Source organism: Rhinichthys klamathensis, unplaced genomic scaffold, assembly GCF_029890125.1.
Source record: "Rhinichthys klamathensis goyatoka isolate OS25496 unplaced genomic scaffold, OSU_Roscu_1.1 h1tg000093l_1, whole genome shotgun sequence".
NCBI lineage: Eukaryota > Metazoa > Chordata > Actinopteri > Cypriniformes > Leuciscidae > Rhinichthys > Rhinichthys klamathensis.
Genome location: NW_026606632.1, coordinates 3,045,120 through 3,063,248, shown reverse-complemented (window position 1 = coordinate 3,063,248; position 18,129 = coordinate 3,045,120). Strand labels below are relative to the sequence as shown.

The 18,129-nt window shown below is 38.2% G+C and overlaps 1 protein-coding gene across 3 annotated transcripts in view; it reads left to right on the top strand.

The window, feature by feature from the left end:
- The window catches only part of galnt13 (UDP-N-acetyl-alpha-D-galactosamine:polypeptide N-acetylgalactosaminyltransferase 13), a 103,832-nt gene that overhangs the window by 34,620 nt on the left and 51,083 nt on the right, over positions 1–18,129 (top strand). For all 3 annotated transcript variants that reach the window (XM_056252239.1, XM_056252238.1, XM_056252237.1), the window contains exons 4-8: positions 2,703–2,869; positions 4,619–4,826; positions 11,958–12,128; positions 14,179–14,296; positions 14,475–14,655. In XM_056252239.1, coding sequence (XP_056108214.1) covers positions 2,703–2,869; positions 4,619–4,826; positions 11,958–12,128; positions 14,179–14,296; positions 14,475–14,655 — 845 coding nt within the window. The remainder of the gene's footprint in view (positions 1–2,702; positions 2,870–4,618; positions 4,827–11,957; positions 12,129–14,178; positions 14,297–14,474; positions 14,656–18,129) is intronic.

Below are 18,129 nucleotides of genomic sequence, written 5' to 3'. Positions count from 1 at the left end.
ATATCAAGTGCTGTGAGAAAAGGCTATAAATGTCCACCTCCAGCATCCTCACACGCAATACAGTCTACTAGCCGAGACTCCTTCTTTATGTGTACAGATGTGACGTAATGACGCAAACACATGCTCGAATCTCCCGCGGAAATCCACTAGTACCACTGGAATTAAAAACATTATTACAAGCTTACCGCTTTGAATCGAGCTAAGGCAAGCAGGTACTTTTGAACACTGGCTGGTTATGTATTTTCTCAAATATGTATTTTGGATATTTTTTAACCCAAAAAAAGCTACGAACTGCAGCTTTAAGGTCAATACATATGTTTAATATATACTGAAAACACATGTCCGTCTGTTTTAGAAATTTAGATTTAAATGATTTAATTGAGTTCAAATGTTTTAAACATCCATTTTGTCATGAGATATTATTTTTTAATTAACTTTCAACAAGAATAGTTGGTAAGGATTAAAACACTGTTTAGTTACAGTTTATTTTTATTATTATTATTTATAATTGTTAAAGCTCCAGAGTTTTTATTTTACAGTAGTTTCCTGAAGCATTTAACTGTCACTATACATTCCCTTAAGATTTTAAAATGAAGCATTGAAGTCAAACAAATGGTAATAAACGTGGGAACAAAAATGCCATATCTTTGGTAAACTGCAGAGCAAATGCTGCTTCCAAGAGAATCATACATCAATGAATGCAGGGAGGGGAGACATCCTTCAGTGTGCTGAACAGTGGCATAACTCAAATGCACCAGATGAATGTGGCATGTTTTGCTCTAACAGCTCTCTGGGATTTCATTATGTAACTCGAATGGCTCTTTGGATTCTGTAAACAAAGACCTTTTTCATTGCACTGAGAAAGAAAGAGGGAGGAGAACAACTCGATTTTTACACTTCCTGAAGAAAATGTCAGTGGTGCTGCTTTATGTTTGCTAAGATGTTATTCTGAGTGGTTTTAAGCTTGCTAATAAGTTTTCTTGACTATTAAAGATCATTGGTAGGTGGTTGCTTACCAGCCCAAGTTAATAGAGCCCACCTCCAAGGCTAGACATTCTGGTCTCAAAAGATATATTGCTCTGGTCTCTCCTTAAATTTAAGTCTGTGGAATAGTTTTGCTATTTTATCATCTACCGGGTGAAAATTGTCAGTTGGACAACGAAATTGTTGAAAATGTCAGATCACTTGCACAACTAATAGCCAACAAGATGCTTGATTTGAGGAATCATTTATGCCAATACCACAGTGTGGAACGAGTTACATGCTTAAGTTTAATACTTTGTGGTTATGGGTTTGTTTAAATCACATCTATGAGCAATAGAAATAGTGAGGGTTGCCATAGCAAGCACTATTCATGAATACTTTAGAAAATCATGTAAGAAAACCTTGGGGTGAAATTAAATCAATTTGTCTCCTAGAGCAACAACATGGTATAATATTGCAGTAAAATAACTCAGCAGGTCTATTGTTTGTGCAATTCACTCACTGCATACAGCAGAAATCTCCTGTGGGTCACTGTGGTATTCATAGATAGATGCTGCATGCCATCATCTGTAATCTGTCTCCAGTTTGTACCCTTTTGCCCCTGTCTGTCTGTGCACACAAAGAGAATCAGAAACCTCCTTCCCTAGCTGCTCATCCATCTCTTTTCATTCCCTCTCATATTCTTTCTGTTTTTCAGCTCACTCCATCTCCAGTGCAGTTTCATGCTTTATTTAGGATCTCTTGGTGATGCTAGCCACTAGCTAATGTGGCTACATTAGGACAGCAGCTGGATACACTTGTCAGTTGTGTACTTGACAGCCAATTCTTGTGTATAATACACTTGACAGTCCTGTTTGAAGTGCTTGATATAGTCCTTTTTATTCACTTTATGGAACAGAAAGACCAGATTATGTTACTGAAGAGATTTAGGCTTTTACTGTATGAAGGGAACCATTTCATGCTATTTTCAATTTAAGTATGGTACGCAGAGGGTCAATATCTTGCTTGATAGATAATTAGATACCATAATTACCATGTTTCTTGCAAAAAGCATCTTTCTTCATTGAGAGCCGTTCAATAGTCATGTATTCTAATTAAAAGTTTGCAAGTAACATATTTCCCAGTCTGGTGAAGAGTATTTGTTTTTTTGTTTGTATGAAATCAATGTTCACTATCATTGTCAGAGATCAACAATGATGCAATGTTGTATTAATGCAACCTGGGACAGATATGCCTTGAAAGCTATGCACAAAATGATAGAATGATGCACAATATACTCTAAGACCATAACAATGTTTTGAATTTTTATTGCAATTTTAACCTTATGGTCTTAAGGAAACAGTCTTGTCCTGTTACCACATAACTAATTAGTAACACACAACATAACCCATATATATTAAATAGCAAATCTCATCTGCTTGTTTATATTGTGCCCACCCTTATGTTTACCTGCATACATTCAGTACACAGTACAAAGCAATAAATACTAAATAGCATCTTGGCTGCTTGATTGTTTGTAACGCCACAAAATGTATCTATATTTTATCACCCAGCTCTAATGTGCTAAATGCAAGGCATAAAGATATTAACATTTCATCAACATTAATATCATAATTGTCTTTTAAGCTGCTTTGAAACAATGTGTATTGTGAAAGGTCAAATAAATCTGACTGACTTGACTCCGTCTTAACATGTTTCTGTTCTTGTCTGTTCCTCAGATGTAAGACGAAGACATTCCCCGATGACCTTCCAAACACCAGCATTGTGATCGTGTTTCATAATGAGGCATGGAGTACGCTCCTAAGAACCGTACACAGCGCCATAAACCGCTCGCCCAGACACCTGCTGCTTGAGATACTACTGGTGGATGATGCCAGCGAGAGAGGTCCTAATCACATCACTTAATTTACTGATTATATTAATTATGCTTCCATGTTGAGTTGTTACTTTGGTATCACACTTTGTGCAATTCTACAACCCAGAATCCAGAAAAGTTGGGACATTTTGTAAAATGTAATAAAATCAAGAATCTGTGATTTGTTCATTTTCTTTAACCTTTATTTAACTGACAAAAAATGTCCAATGTTTTCACTGACCAACTTAAGTGTATTTTGTAAATATAAACCAATTTTGATTTTTATGGCTGCAACACACTCCAAGTTGGGGCAGAGGCAAAATAAATGTGTAAAAAGACTATAGATATCTAAGTTAAACTGTTAAACTGTTGAAACAGTCCACAATTTACAGGTGAATTGGTAATATGTGAGGGTATCGTGTTTAGGTATAAAAGGAGCATCCACCAAAGACCTGGTCTTTGCAAGCAAGTCATGGCTTTGTGCGAAATTTCATGAGAGAATTGTCAAACAATTCAAATTCATCACATTTCTCTATGCAAGATTGCAAAGAATTTAGGTTTTTCACCTACTACCATATATAATGTTGTGAAAAGATTCAGGGAATCCAAAGAAATCTCAGTCCGTGTAGGGCAAGGCATGAGACCTCTGTTGAACATGCGTGACCTTTGACCCCTCTGACAGCATTGAATGAGAAACCGTCATGCTACTCTGTTAAATACAGCCACATGTGCTTGGAGTACTTTGGAAAACTGTTGTTACTTAACACAGTCTGCTACTGCATCAAGAAATCCAACTTGAATCTCTCTTACGCAAGGGCAAAGCTATACATCTGACCTGTTCAATGCAGCGTTTTCTGGACCCGAGCTCCTCTCAGATTATCAAAAACACAGTGGAAATGTGTTCTGTGGTCAGATGAGTCCATGTTTCAGCTTGTTTTTGGGAAAAAAAATGCTTTTGAGTTTTCAGTCCCAAAGACGAAAAGGACCATCCAGACTTTCATCAGTGACAGGTACAAAGCAAACTTCTGTCATGGTATGGGGGTGCATCAGTGCAAACGGCATGAGTGTGAAGGCACCACTGGCGTGGATGCATATATTAAGATTGTACAGAGACATATACAGCCATCAAGATGACATCTTTCCTGGGCAGCAAGACAATGCCAGGCCTCATTCATCATGTGCTACAACAGAGTGGTTCTGAAGACACTCTACACCATAGCGTGGATGTGCTTGACTGCCTGCCTTCAGTCCAGATCTGTCTTCTACTGAAAACTTGCACATTCATGAAAAGGAGAAACACACAACAGCCCCCATGGACTGTTGAGCAGCTGTCTTGTATCAGGTGAAATTGGACAAAAATTCTACTTGCAAAACTTCAACAATAAGTATCCTTAAATCCCAAACATTTAAAAAGTGTAATTAAAAGGAAAGGTGATTTGACACAGTGGTAAACATGACTCTGTCCCAACTTTTTTGGAGTGCGTTGCTGCCATAAAAATCTAAATTGTTTATATTTACAAAAAAATACACTTAAGTTGGTTGGTGAAAAGTTTTAGTCAGTTAAATAAAGATTAAAGATAATTAACAAATCACAGATTCTTGAATGTCCCAACTTTTCTGGATTTGGGGTTGTACTTTCTATACAACCCTTGAACCCTATATTAAGTTCATAAATGTCATTCAGGTTCTTAGATACCTCAGTAGGGAAACATTAAGATGTGTTGTCCACCATAACTCATCTATGTAGATGACATTATCTTTTTTTTTTCTTTCTTCCAGATTTTCTAAAGAAGAAATTGGAGGACTATGTTGCAACTCTGGAGGTTCCAGTCCGAATTTTGAGGATGGAACAGCGATCCGGTTTGATTCGAGCACGGCTGAGGGGTGCAGCTGCCACGCGAGGGCAGGTCATCACCTTTCTGGACGCCCACTGTGAGTGCACTATAGGGTGGCTAGAGCCACTGCTGGCCCGAATCAAAGAGGACAGGTGAGTGTACTCTGCAGACAACACTATATTCCTGAGTCTAGAACTTTGAATTATATCCACCTTATTTTTATCGTAAGAGTGGGCACTGCCATGTGAAACTTGAATGTGCGAGGCTTCCGGTGTTATTCGCATTATTTTACCGATTACACTTTGTCTCTATAGTCCACTTTAGACATTATACGTACTATAAGCAACTTTTCAACTACATGTCAACTAACTCTCATTAATTTGCAACTACATGTCAACTGTTATACTTTTATAAACTAAAAAGTGGGCCAGTTTAGTCCCAAATATTATTGAACTAGTAGTATACTTAAAAGTATACTACTAGTACATTGATATTAGTATTTCTTACTACATAAAATATACTTAAAATAAACTTGAACTTGATACTAATAAAATGAACTTGAAGTACACTTGTTGTTTTGTAAGGGCAAAGACAATTTTTCCAGCCCCCCATGTAGGCTATAATATTTCTGGTACTATGTTTTTTATGTGAACATGTAACAGTTTTACTCTGGTTGTGTTTGTTGTTCTCGTCAATAAAGATAATGTCGATGGAAGAGGCCTCAGGATGCTTTATTCGCTGCAGAAATACACAGAGCACAGTGAATTATTTGGGATACACGTCTCTCCCCTTCAGTCAGCACGCTCGTTAGAAGAGCGAGAGAAAGCACATCCTAACCCGTCAATGGCAAATGTGCTTCTCAAGATCTTAATTTACTCAATTAATAGTTACAAAACAAAGACAATAATAAAATAAATTAAATAAAATCACAAAATTTAGTACGCCACAAAACACATGTCACCGTTATATGGCATATGAAATAATATACAAGGAAAAATATAATTTCCTCACCGTTTACTCATATCAGTTAATTAATTAGATTGAGAAAAATGTCAAAGATTATACACAAATAAATTGAAAGAAAAAAACATTCAATATGACAACATCACTTTTGCATACAGACCTCACTTTTTAGTATGTATTAAACTCATATAAACTTGATATTAAACACATTTCAAACATTTCTCAATATATAACACAAACAATCAAACATACCTGCAGAAATACACAGAGCACAGTGAAATATTTGGGATACACGTCTCTCCCCTTCAGTCTGCTCATATAGAACGGAGAAAGCTAGTAAGCATCGATAAAACACTTAAAATGCAATCAATCAAAATGCAAATTTCATTAGATTTTTACATTACACTTAAACATTTTTATCTCATGAAATAAATCGATGACGTAGTTTTATTCACTTCAAAATGTCCTTACCAGCATGCTTGTTAAAGAGCGAGAGAAAGCACATCCGAACCCCGTCAATGGCAAATGTGCTTCTAAGGATGGCGTTGTTAGCACATTGCACATCGGAGTTATCATGTGCGTCACCAATATGTGCCCCTTATAAAACATTCTGCATAAATGGTTCCTTGTATGGTTCCTTGTATACAAATGTACATTGTACCTTATAACTCAGTACACAAATAAAAAATAATGATGGAGTTCATTACATTTGATACTTTTTGAACCAGCTACATACTCCCCGCTGAACTTCACAAAACTTGTTCAAACCAGATAAATAACTAATAAAAAGCCACATACAGAATAACACAATTAACGCCCAATACACTTGACACAGCAACATGCTGCCCAACCCACAGGGAAAGTGACCTAAGCAGGCTGATCAGGCCTACAAAGAGAACACTTGTAAATATGGTGCCCCAAACACAACTACTTTGATTTCAATATGACAGTTACTTTAATTCTGAATGTTGGCTCTTTCAACTTGATGCTTCTCAAGTTTTATCAAAAGCTTGGAGTGAGATCACATGCGGTAGCCCTAATGAAGCCCCGCCCATCCCCGCCCCCCAATTTTACTGTCTCCTGTGTGCTCTCTTCCACTGTCTCTCCTACTGTCTCACTTGGTGTCTTCTCCGCCACCTCTTCCACTGTCTCCTCCTCTAATCTGGCAACCTTTTTAGGGGCTTACCCTTTGGTGCCCAGAATGATAAAATATCTTTTTGCTTTTTCCCTGACATCTTTGAAAAATACAAATGCAATGGCAATGATTAATGTATGTTTTGAAAGGATATAAAATATTACCCAGAGCACTCTGCTTTAATACATGTAGCCTTAATGTAACTAGAAAGACTATTAATACAGTATAATATATAATTTAAAATAAAATGAAGAAATACATCTTCATTCCTTCCCATACCCACTAACATTTCCCTTAGTTTCAGATAACGTAAGCTAGCCAAACTGAGCCAAAGCTTCTGGCCTGGTTGCAAAGTAGATGTAGAGTTTTTGACTGCATCAATAATAATGTATATGATGGGCTATATATTAAATGTTCTAGCCTAAAAATGTTAGACGAGCTTTCATCCAACTTACCTTCTCCATCACGATGTGTGTTCGTGCGATGTTGTTGGTTACCTAGTTACGGACATACGGTGGCCGAGAATGTTCCGTCAACTTCCGTGTGTTCGCGCATCTATGTTGCCTAGTAACGAACGCAATCTGGCCGAGATACGTGCTGGCGGCAGGAAACTTCACTTTGTGTGCCTGCGCTTCAAATACAACGTTATATATAAAGCTTGCAGGACAACTCGGTTGGCATTTCCTTTTCAGCGTGAGAAATACATGGTGTGGCGTGTGAACTGGTTGAATTGTGTGTGTCTCACGGCCAATGCGTGAGACTTGAGAACCCTGTAAACTCAAAGGAAACGCACTTGTACTACTTATATAACTGCTTAATCATTTTAATGACAATTAAGAGCTGGTAACCCCATTAACTGAACTGGTCGTCTTCATGTTTTTGGTCATGAATTAACCTGTTCACAGGTTTCACAAGCCTGCCAAACCTGTGACTTGAGTCACCACCTGATTAGGGAGTGAATACATAGGATCAGAGGTCTGTATATCATCAACTGAACCTCCCACAGCTGCAGATATCACTGTATCACAAGTCAATCCTCCATTACTTGAATGATCAGAAACAATGTCACATCTCAAAGATTCACCGCAGTGTTGCTGAAAGCACAGATTGTGCAGGATCAGGATCCACCACCAATGGAAGGACACTCTCTGTCTTAGAGGATGTACTGCTCAGGTTAGCATCTGGAGCCACAGTCCCTGCTCCACTACAGTCATCAACTGGTTCACTGCCGTCACTGAATGAGGGTTCAACTTCCTCAAACACAAAACATCCACAGAACATGTTTCCTCAAAAACATCCACGCTGTGACCACAGGAATTCTCCACTGACCTAACATCTATGCAGACCAATTCCAGGGGGCTCGATGTTTTGATTCTTTCCAGAGGAGCTCTTCCTTCAGGTTCTTGAGTTTTACTTTCACAGCGCTTGCAACATTTAACATGCTCACACACTTCCTGTTCCAAACTGACCCATAAGAACCTCTGTCTTGCAAGAGATAAAGTCCTTCCCTGACCTTGATGCCCAGCTTCATCATGAATGCCCTCAAGAACTTGCTTCACCAGCGAACTTGGAACAACATATTGCAGTCTCCTTTTTTAAGTCAGGACATCCTTGGACACTCGTAGAGTATTCCGTCAAGCATTTTGAACTTCTCCCACTGCTTAAGTGTTTTGATTACCTTGTAAGTTTCTCCTGTTCGCTCACATCTAGATGGTTTCCTTCCTCTGCTCACATAGAACAAGACTCTTGACAGTGTTGTGTCATCCTGCTTCTTCTCCTGCAACTCCCTCAATGAGAAAACTGGCAGGGGACTAGGACCTGGAGACAACAACTGGTGGGTATCCTGAGTGAGCCGCTGGACTGCTCGATCTCTCGTGCCTACTTTCCACTCTGTGTGAACTTCAAAAAAGTTCTTCACTTTTTTTGTGAAGGTGTCACTCCATCTGGCATAATTAGATCAGATTCGGATATGGCAGAAATGGCGCTAACCTTGTCTGGATCTGTTGCCACACATTTCACACTTATCCTAAGAAAATGGCACTTCTTCGGAGCTAACTTCAGTCCATCTACACTGAGCCTAGTAAAAACAAGCTCAAGCCGTTTAATGGCTGGTTCTTCATTTGGAGCATACACAAGAAAATTGTCGAGATAGCATAACAAAGTGAGGAAATTCTGATCCCCGAAAATGTTGGTCATGAGTCGCATAAAGCTGGCTGAACTGTTACAGAGCCCCTGAGGTAGACGGTTGAATTTATACAGGCCCATGGGAGTCATGAAGGCAGTGAACTTCTTGTCCTCTTCAGACATTACGACGCTATAAAAACTAGAAGTTAAGTCCATCGCACTAAAAATGACATTCATTCAAAGCTGCTAAACAATCTGCCTGATGAGGCATCCTTAACAGTCCGAATGACTGCCCGTGAAACTAGGAATGGCAGTATATAGTACTAAGTAATTAAATTCCATAATTCCTGAAGTTTCAATAACTTCAGAAAGTTATCAAACTGCTTATATCGGGACTTTTTAGAGCTTATTTTAAAGTTTGTTTTGTCTTATTTTAAATTATTTTAAGCCACCTTAACAGTGTGCTAAGTCCCCTGATCAAGAAACACTGCATCACTAGGTACTTACAGTACACTTGCAACTGCAGTGATTTCTGTGGTGTAATGTAGAAGTGTAGGGAAAGGGTGTACATGTTTTGAAGTTTAGGTGAAAGTCCACAGAAACATGCTCAAGTCAAATTTAACCTATTCAACTGAGGTAAAAAATTGTTCTACTGCTTATTTAGCTTGCTTTGAATGCTTACCTTTCCAGCTGCTTTAGTTTGTGGTTTCTCAAAGTATAATCCTTTTAACCATCAGTAAGTGTGACGTGTCCTCCATTTGTAAAATGACCTTTATTACGTTCACACTGATGTTGCAAATTAGCTCAAAATAAATATTAATAATCAATCATAACTTGCAATAATTAATTATGAATATTTGTATCTGTTAATATAATTCATTCATTTATTTAATTTTATTTAATATAATTAAAATTAATATTGCAATCAATCAACCTATTCGTCCCATGAACACTCAGTGATAATTGTTTATTAATTATAAGAAATGTGTATTTCCGGGGAAGTGAAATGTCTTTCTTACTGTAGTACTACAAAGAGCCTGTAGTCAAAACCTAAATTGTAAAATAAACTTTTTTGCAAGCAGAGAATCAGAACCAAACATGTATTGTGCACAAGTTTTATTAACTAAATTACAAACATAACTAATCTAAACACACATACATGAAAGTATGAAATAGAAGCAGGAAATGGAACGATGGAAAAGATCCATCTAAATTTGAAAAGAACCATCAGCATATTATTTTCAGAGCACCTCATTAAATGTATACTTGCATGACCTTTGCAGTGAAAGCATTTTATGAAGTTCCTGGCTGGATTGCAGATTGTGGCCTGCCGGACCTGGGCCAGAGAAGCCACTCAGAGCAACCAGGAGAAGGGAGGAAGTCGGAAGAGTTGATGGTTGTCCATTCAGTGATGGTAAAGTTGCAGTTTTCTTCTGAGTTGGAATGAAGAAATTACAGTCTGACTCTTTTGGGAGATTGAAGGCATAGCAGGCTGTGGTCAAGACCTGCCGACGCCCATGGGCCACGGTGGGGGTCCCCACAGACATATACCCAAAGAAGCAGCAGTAGAAACCAGAAACCAGTTTGCTTGACCAATGAGAAAGGTGGAAAATTCCTCTGTTGGTGATTTATGGATCTTTTGTTTCAAGCATGCTCATTTGCATGTGCAGCTGGATTGGTTGCTGATGAAGAAACTATGAAAGATTCTTGTAAAACTAATATGTTGTGCAGCTATCAACATATCATATACACGATCATTTCGATCTACTGCCAATCACTGAGCAGTAAAGGATGAGTTTGTCATTTGAGGATTTAGAATCAGTCTAGTGTTGCTGAAGCTGGAGCTGGAGCTGGAGGTGTTAATCCAAATAACATGGAAGCATGAGCTACAATGTGGACTGTTTCTTTTTGGAAATGTATTTGGGATAATTCTGCTACATAACCGATAATGTGCTTAATGTGCGGATACAAATGGCACATTCACACACAATAAAACAGAAACATAAATCCAGGCCTGGCCTCTCTCGTCCCTCACTGTCGTCGCTCCTCCTTTTGTGCTTGCGCTCCGTGAGAGATACGTCTCGTATCGCGCAGGTGTCGCTCATTATCAATCACGCCACCGGCCTCGCACTGTTCTCACACGGCCCTCGGCCTCGTCCTGCTCGCCACACAGACCATCTACGGCACAAGCCGGATTCCACCATATCTTTATGTACACAATATTAATCTTTTACATTGTAATCCTTTTATTTTTAATATTTGGCATGTTTGTGTGCTGCTGTGTGTCCTTGTGTGTGTAATAAGCCGAGTGTACTTGCGTTGTGGACCCGCCTATAGGTGTACAGTACTAACGCGCTCTTTAAATAACAGAAAAATATTGCACTATTGACTTTGCCCAGGTTTCAGTTGGTCAAATCCGCAGTGTATTTCAGTTGCCTCAAAATAGCAACGCGCCAATAACACACCTCGTTTTCAGACCAGCGGCGTGCTGTAAGTATCTGAAAGTATCTAAAGCGCCCACTCTCCCAATACATGGGCGCAAATGCATTTGTTATTTAAACAACGTGGCGCAGGACGTGAAAATGATAACTGCGTCGGGCTGAAGCTAGCAAAAAAACACTTGCTGGGCACTGCATTGCTCCGGGTGAATGATAGGGCCCACAGAGTGAATTATACATGAATGGTATTCCAGTGGTGTTAACTCTATTAAAAGTTTTTTCTAGCATTTCACAGTGTTCCACTACAAAAGAATGTTCTTCCATGCTGCAAAAGTCATAATATGAAAGAGTCTCTTGTCACCTACAGAAGTTAACTTACTGCTGGGCTGACATAATACAAATATCAGAGGATTTAATTCTAAGTTCGCAGAACTTAGTGAAAAGGATATGACCATGATTAGGGGTGTGTCCATGAATTTGGCTTATGTTTTTTTTTAGCTTTTTTTATGTCTTGTTTATCATCATCAGTGATTGGTTTATGACTGAAATTTTATATATTAAAAAATAGAAACTTGATGACACCCTGTTGAAGGTGAATGGGTCATTTGTGTTTGACATTCTAGGAGGGCTGTGGTCTGCCCTATCATTGATGTCATCAGTGATGAGACATTTGAGTATATGGCCGGCTCAGATATGACCTACGGGGGATTCAACTGGAAACTCAACTTCAGATGGTATCCAGTTCCTCAGAGAGAGATGGACCGACGCAAGGGGGACCGGACCCTTCCTGTAAGGTAATGACATTTCCTTTGAATTATATGCTAAATTTATAAAATTATGTAAGTTCGGTATCCTGTTAATTGTACACAAATGACACTGATATATATATACAAATGTTCTGTGCTATATTGTTTCTTTCAAACAAAAATAATTAATGACAACAGCTTCATAAAGACACCCTGCCTTCATTCCACATATTTCGAAACCCTCACATAATAGCTGATACTTCTTGGTTAATTGAGCTGACAGCATGTAATTTAGGTGGCACAAACTAAACAGTTGCTGTCACTGCAGGACTGCCGATTTTTAATTGACCATTAAGTAAGATGTAAAACTCAAATCTGATATTGTCAACTCTTTATACCAGTTCAATAATGACAACTCACAGAATAGATTTAAACAGCATTTATTGATAAGAATGAACACCAGCTCAGAGATCCATTCGTTGACGATCATATGTTGACCTGATTGGTTACAAGGTATTTTTTGACGTCAGAAACATCAGCGTTTTTGAGACTGTCTTTGGTTCACTGCCGTTTTAAGGAGAAAATACTCAGCAATGGTGTTGACTTATGAATTTGCACATGGTTTGCCTTAAAGTATATTAAAAACACCACATAGACATATAAAAAACATTAAAAGCTTGATTTTCTCCACAGGGGGAATTTAATAGAAAGCGAGCTGCTGCAAGGAATATGCCAAAATAAATAGGCTATGTAGATAGAACAAACAGATCTATTGGTCAAAGCAGTCGGCTTTAAGAAAACCAATCAGCTGCTCGGTAGAGTTTCATGACTGAACTATGTATTTCTTTTATTAACTTGAGAATTTAAGAAAAGTTTTAAACTGCATTACCTTTAAATTTCATTTGTCTGTCAAATCTGTTATGCAAAACAAACAGTGTCAGTGAAAAAATTAAATTAAACGTTTCACCGCGATGCAGTCCGACATCGATTCTCTTAGTCAACGATACAGCATTTGCCAATACCTCAAACCATGCGTGATACACATTTTTGATATACATATTTGTAGAGGGCCCAATCATACACTCGGCGCAATGCAGTTCCAGGCATGACACAAGTGTTGTTGTTTTTTTGCTAGTTTCATGCAGGCGCAGTTATCATTTTCACGTCCTGCACCACATTGTTTATAGCAAATGCCCATTTGTGCACCCATAGGCTGCTGGTCTGAAAACGAGGTGTGTTCAGGCGCATTGTTGGCGTGTTGCTATTTTGAGGCAACTGAAATAACCAACTGAAACCTGGTCAATGGCGTAGTATTTTTTTTTTGTTATTTAAAGTGTTTAATGTGCGCCTATAAGCGGGTCCACAACGCGCGTTTATTACACACACAGGGAAGCGCAGCAGCACACAAACTAGCCAAATATTAAAAATAAAAGGATTGCAATGTAAAAGATTTATATGGTGTACCTAAATATATGGTAGAATCCGGCTTGTCCCGTAGATGATCTGTTTGCGCTTTAACCTCGGAGCAGATCCGTTTGCTCCCTGTAGAAGCGTTCAGTCTTTCCGCTTGCAAATTCCGCCATGTAAATAGCGAATCCGCCATGGCGCGAACACAACTGGCTTTTAAAGGGAATGGCAAATTACACTATGATTGTTTTTTTTTTGCACGATACGCCCAAAAAACACCCATTACCCATTGAGAGAATAGGGACAACCCTTTTAGACCTTGTGCTGGGCGCGCCAATCATTTTTCCCATCGTTAAACTGGCAAAAGTGGATTCGGACACGCCCTAAGTGTGCTTGCGCCTTGTGCTTTAGACCATGCGCTTTGTTTGTTAAAATAGGGCCCATAGTTATTCTCTAAAAATTGCATATCCTGTCTCCCAATTGAGACATCCACAACAAAAAAATACACTGTCGTCTGATGACATTTCATCATTGGCTTGCAGTCAAGAAAGTCTTTCAGTCTTCTGTGGGCTCTAAAATGTTTACACAGTATAAAAGGTTTCACATCACTTAACCTAGCTATTATCACTGTACATATATAAACACTGTCAGATTTTTTTTAAATTCTTTTTTTTTAAAATCTTTTCCACAGAACTCCCACGATGGCAGGAGGTCTGTTCTCAATTGACCGAACTTATTTTGAAGAGATCGGCACTTATGACTCAGGAATGGACATATGGGGAGGGGAAAATCTTGAAATGTCTTTTAGGGTAAGTTTAAGATATTAAAAAGATCACCAGCAAGGCTCATAAATGTCTCACATATTCATAATGTCCTGGTATGCCATATACGTGTTCATAAATACACTTTGTAATGCTCTTTTTACTGTAATTTTATGTAACCAATTTTTAAAACCATTCTGATTTAATTCATTTTGTGTGAAAATAGATCTGGCAGTGTGGAGGATCTCTAGAGATAGTTACATGTTCTCATGTAGGGCATGTATTCCGGAAGGCCACACCATACAGCTTCCCTGGTGGAACTGGTCAGGTGATCAACAAGAACAACAGACGACTGGCTGAAGTCTGGATGGACGAGTTCAAAGATTTTTTCTACATCATCTCACCAGGTAATAGTCTTCAGGAAATCTTTAAATGACACTTCACTGAGATGGACCATCATCTTTGGTAATCTTTGATAATGGTTGTTGTTTCTACTACTTTCTAACACAACTAAAAGTAAAAGTGAAATCAAGATGATGCCACAATTTTTTTATGAAGCAGTAATTGTGTTCTCACAGGTCTTTATTAGTGTCATCATGGGGTATGGCTGTCTTTACAGAGATGGTTTCTATAAGTAGCGTGTTGATTTGCACATGTGGTCATGGTTGTTGTGAAAGACTGCAATTATCTTATCGTTCAGCCTCCTGGGCCATTGTTGTGGGCTTTTCTTTTGCTTTATATCCTGGCACAAACACAGCTCTCCTCAAGCTTACACAGACAGTAAGGAATTGTAGCAGACTAAATTTCTTCAAATGCAATTCCTTCACCGCACTTCCTCTTATCTTCCTCTTTCATTTTCCTTGTACCTTTTTCTTCCTCTTGCCCACTTGCACAAGTTTACTTCTTAAAGACCCTTGTGAAAAATAAGTACACTTTAACATAGTTTTAAAAAGAGTACTTATTACGGAAGTAATATATTTGATAAGATTTAACTGAATGTAATTCAGTAATTCCGGACTCTGTTATTTACATTATATTTATGTTACAATTAATAAAGAAACATATTATAGTTTAAATATATATATTAAAAGCAATTAGATTTACTTAAAAGTGCTTTTTGACCCACTTAAGTAGGACTTAAGTAAATATTTATATGTAATTTCATAATTACTTATATACGTCTATGGTTTTACGTATCATGACAACATAACAAATCATTTGGTCCTTGGCAGGTCTTACAATTAGGTAAATACAACCTCATCAACACAAGACATATTACACAGTGCCATGGTTTATTTAACAAAATCTTGGCCCAAATGGAGAAGCAATGTGTGACAACAATCTTACTGCTTCCATAGGAATTAAGAGGGTACGTATTATTCAGACACTGCTAATCAAATGACTTTTATTAATTGATCATCAGCAAGCGTCACCAACTCTATAAAAGTAGAAGTTTCGGCAGGTGTGTTAACACAGTACCAAGGAGGAAAGACATCAGCAATAATCATAGAGAAGCAATTGTTGCTGCCCATCAATCTTAGAAGGGTTACAAGCCCATTTCCCAAGTCCATCATTCTAATCTACAGTGAGGAAGATTATTCACAAGTGAAAAACGTTCAAGACAGTTGCCAATCTTCCCAGGAGTGGACGTCCCAGCAAATTCACCCCAAGGTCACATTGTGCAATGCTCAGAGAAACTGCAATAAAACCCAAGAGCTACATTTCAGACTTTACAAGCTTCAGTTAGCATGTTAAATGTTAAAGTTCATGACATTACAATTAGAAAAGATTGAACAAGTATGGCTTGCTTGGAAGGGTTGCCAGGAGAAAGACTCTTCTCTCTAAAAAGAACATGGCAGCACGGCTTTTTGTAGGTTTACAAAGTTGCCACATATTTGTAATTACACACCAGTTTAACTTGAGCAGCCCTTAATGAGTCTGTGTGCTTTTAAGATTGTAGTACACTACAAGTGCACATTCTATAGTCAAGTCAAGTCAAGTAACCTTCATTTATATAGCACTTTTAACAATATAGATTGTTTCAAAGCAGCTTTACAGTGATACTAGGAAATTGAAGTAACATAAATTGTTTGGCTTTCCCAGCAGCTCTAGAATAAAGTTATTATCCAGCTAAAGTTAGTTTTGATTGATTCACTTCCGTTGCAAAGATAATCAGTTATTAACTTAGGGGCCGACTTAGGGGCCGCTAAGAAACCATATAATGGTTTCAATGCAGGCAGATCAATATTATTGTTGAATTTTAAATTAAATGTTAACTTTAATGTCCCCAACTAAGCAAGCCAAGACAATGGCAACAAAGGTGGAAAAAGGCGACAGTTACAAGGAACCAAAACTCCATCAGGTGGCAGAATGGAGAAAAACCCAGGCTCAGTCGGGGGTCAGTTCTCCTCTGGCCAATGAACAAACAGTGTATGATTATGATTCAGGCAGCATTATAGGTCAGAAGTCAAATTGGTTTGGAACAATCAGAATATTTTCCATTTGTATCTGGATGAAGATCGGAGTCACGCCGGTATGGAGACGAGTTTGTTGAGGATCAGTGCCGATGGCTGTCGTGTCGATGAGGTCTTAACAGGGAAGGGTCTAGTTGACACAATCTCTGCTGACACTTCAGGGATGCGTTGTAGTCGTGTCTAGGTGCAGGTCCTCCATCTGGTCTGGATACGGCCCGCATCCGGCTGACTTCATCATGCGTTATGGTCGTGTCTAGGCACAGGTCCACCATCTGATCTGGATACGGCCTGGATCTAGCTGATTACATTAAACCTCGGATTAAGCAGAAAGACTAACATTAGAGTAGATGCCATTCTTCTTATGATGTAACGTGTACATCGGGTGTTATAGGAAGTGTTCCCGGTTCCGGCTGACCTAATTTATGCAGCCTAATAATCATTTAACTGATTTGAATAATATGAATAATGTATAATTGTCTATGTGTATGCCAGGTTAAAGAGATGTGTTTTTAGTCTAGATTTGAACTGACAGAGTGTGTCTGCTTCCCGGACAATGTAAGGAAGACTGTTCCAGAGTTTAGGTGCTAAATAGGAAAAAGATCTACCGCCAGCAGTCGATTTTGATATTCTAGGTATTATCAAATGGCCAGAGTTTTGAGATCGCAATAGATGTGAAGGATTATAATGCATTAAGAGCTCGCTCAAGTACTGGGGAGCTAAACCATTTAGTACTTTGTAAGTAATCAGCAATATTTAAAAATGTATACGATGTTTAATGGGGAGCCAATGCAGTGTTGACAGAACCGCGCTAATATGGTCATACTTCTTGGGTCTGGTAGGAACTCGAGCTGCTGCATTTTAGACCAGCTGTAGTTTGTTTATTAAGCGTGCAGGGCAACCACCCATAATAGCATTACAATAATCTAGCCTTGATGTCATGAACTCATGAACTAATTGTTACGCATTTGTAATCGAGAGAATATGACGTAATTTAGATATATTTTTAAGATGGAAAAATGCGGTTTTACAGATACTTTCAAATGAAAGATTGGTATCAAAGAGCACACCCATTTAAGACAATTAAGCACACTTCTTTTTCACAAGCCTTTCTATATAAAACAACAGCATTTGACTTTACAATTGTTTAAATACAAAGGGTTAAAATGACAATGAGATCTATTTTAACACTCTGATCTACACATAAATCTAGCTTGGGTGAGTAAATAAAACTTTTAGGGTCAAAGTAAAAACATTATTATAAAGTTAAATTGTAATAATAATAGTCCTTGCTGAAATTATTTGAGCTATTCAAATCAAAGACAAGACCCCTCTTCACGTTTCAGTGACAGATGAAGTGAGGAAAATTAAATTCATTAAATAATCACACTGTCATAAGGACAACATTTT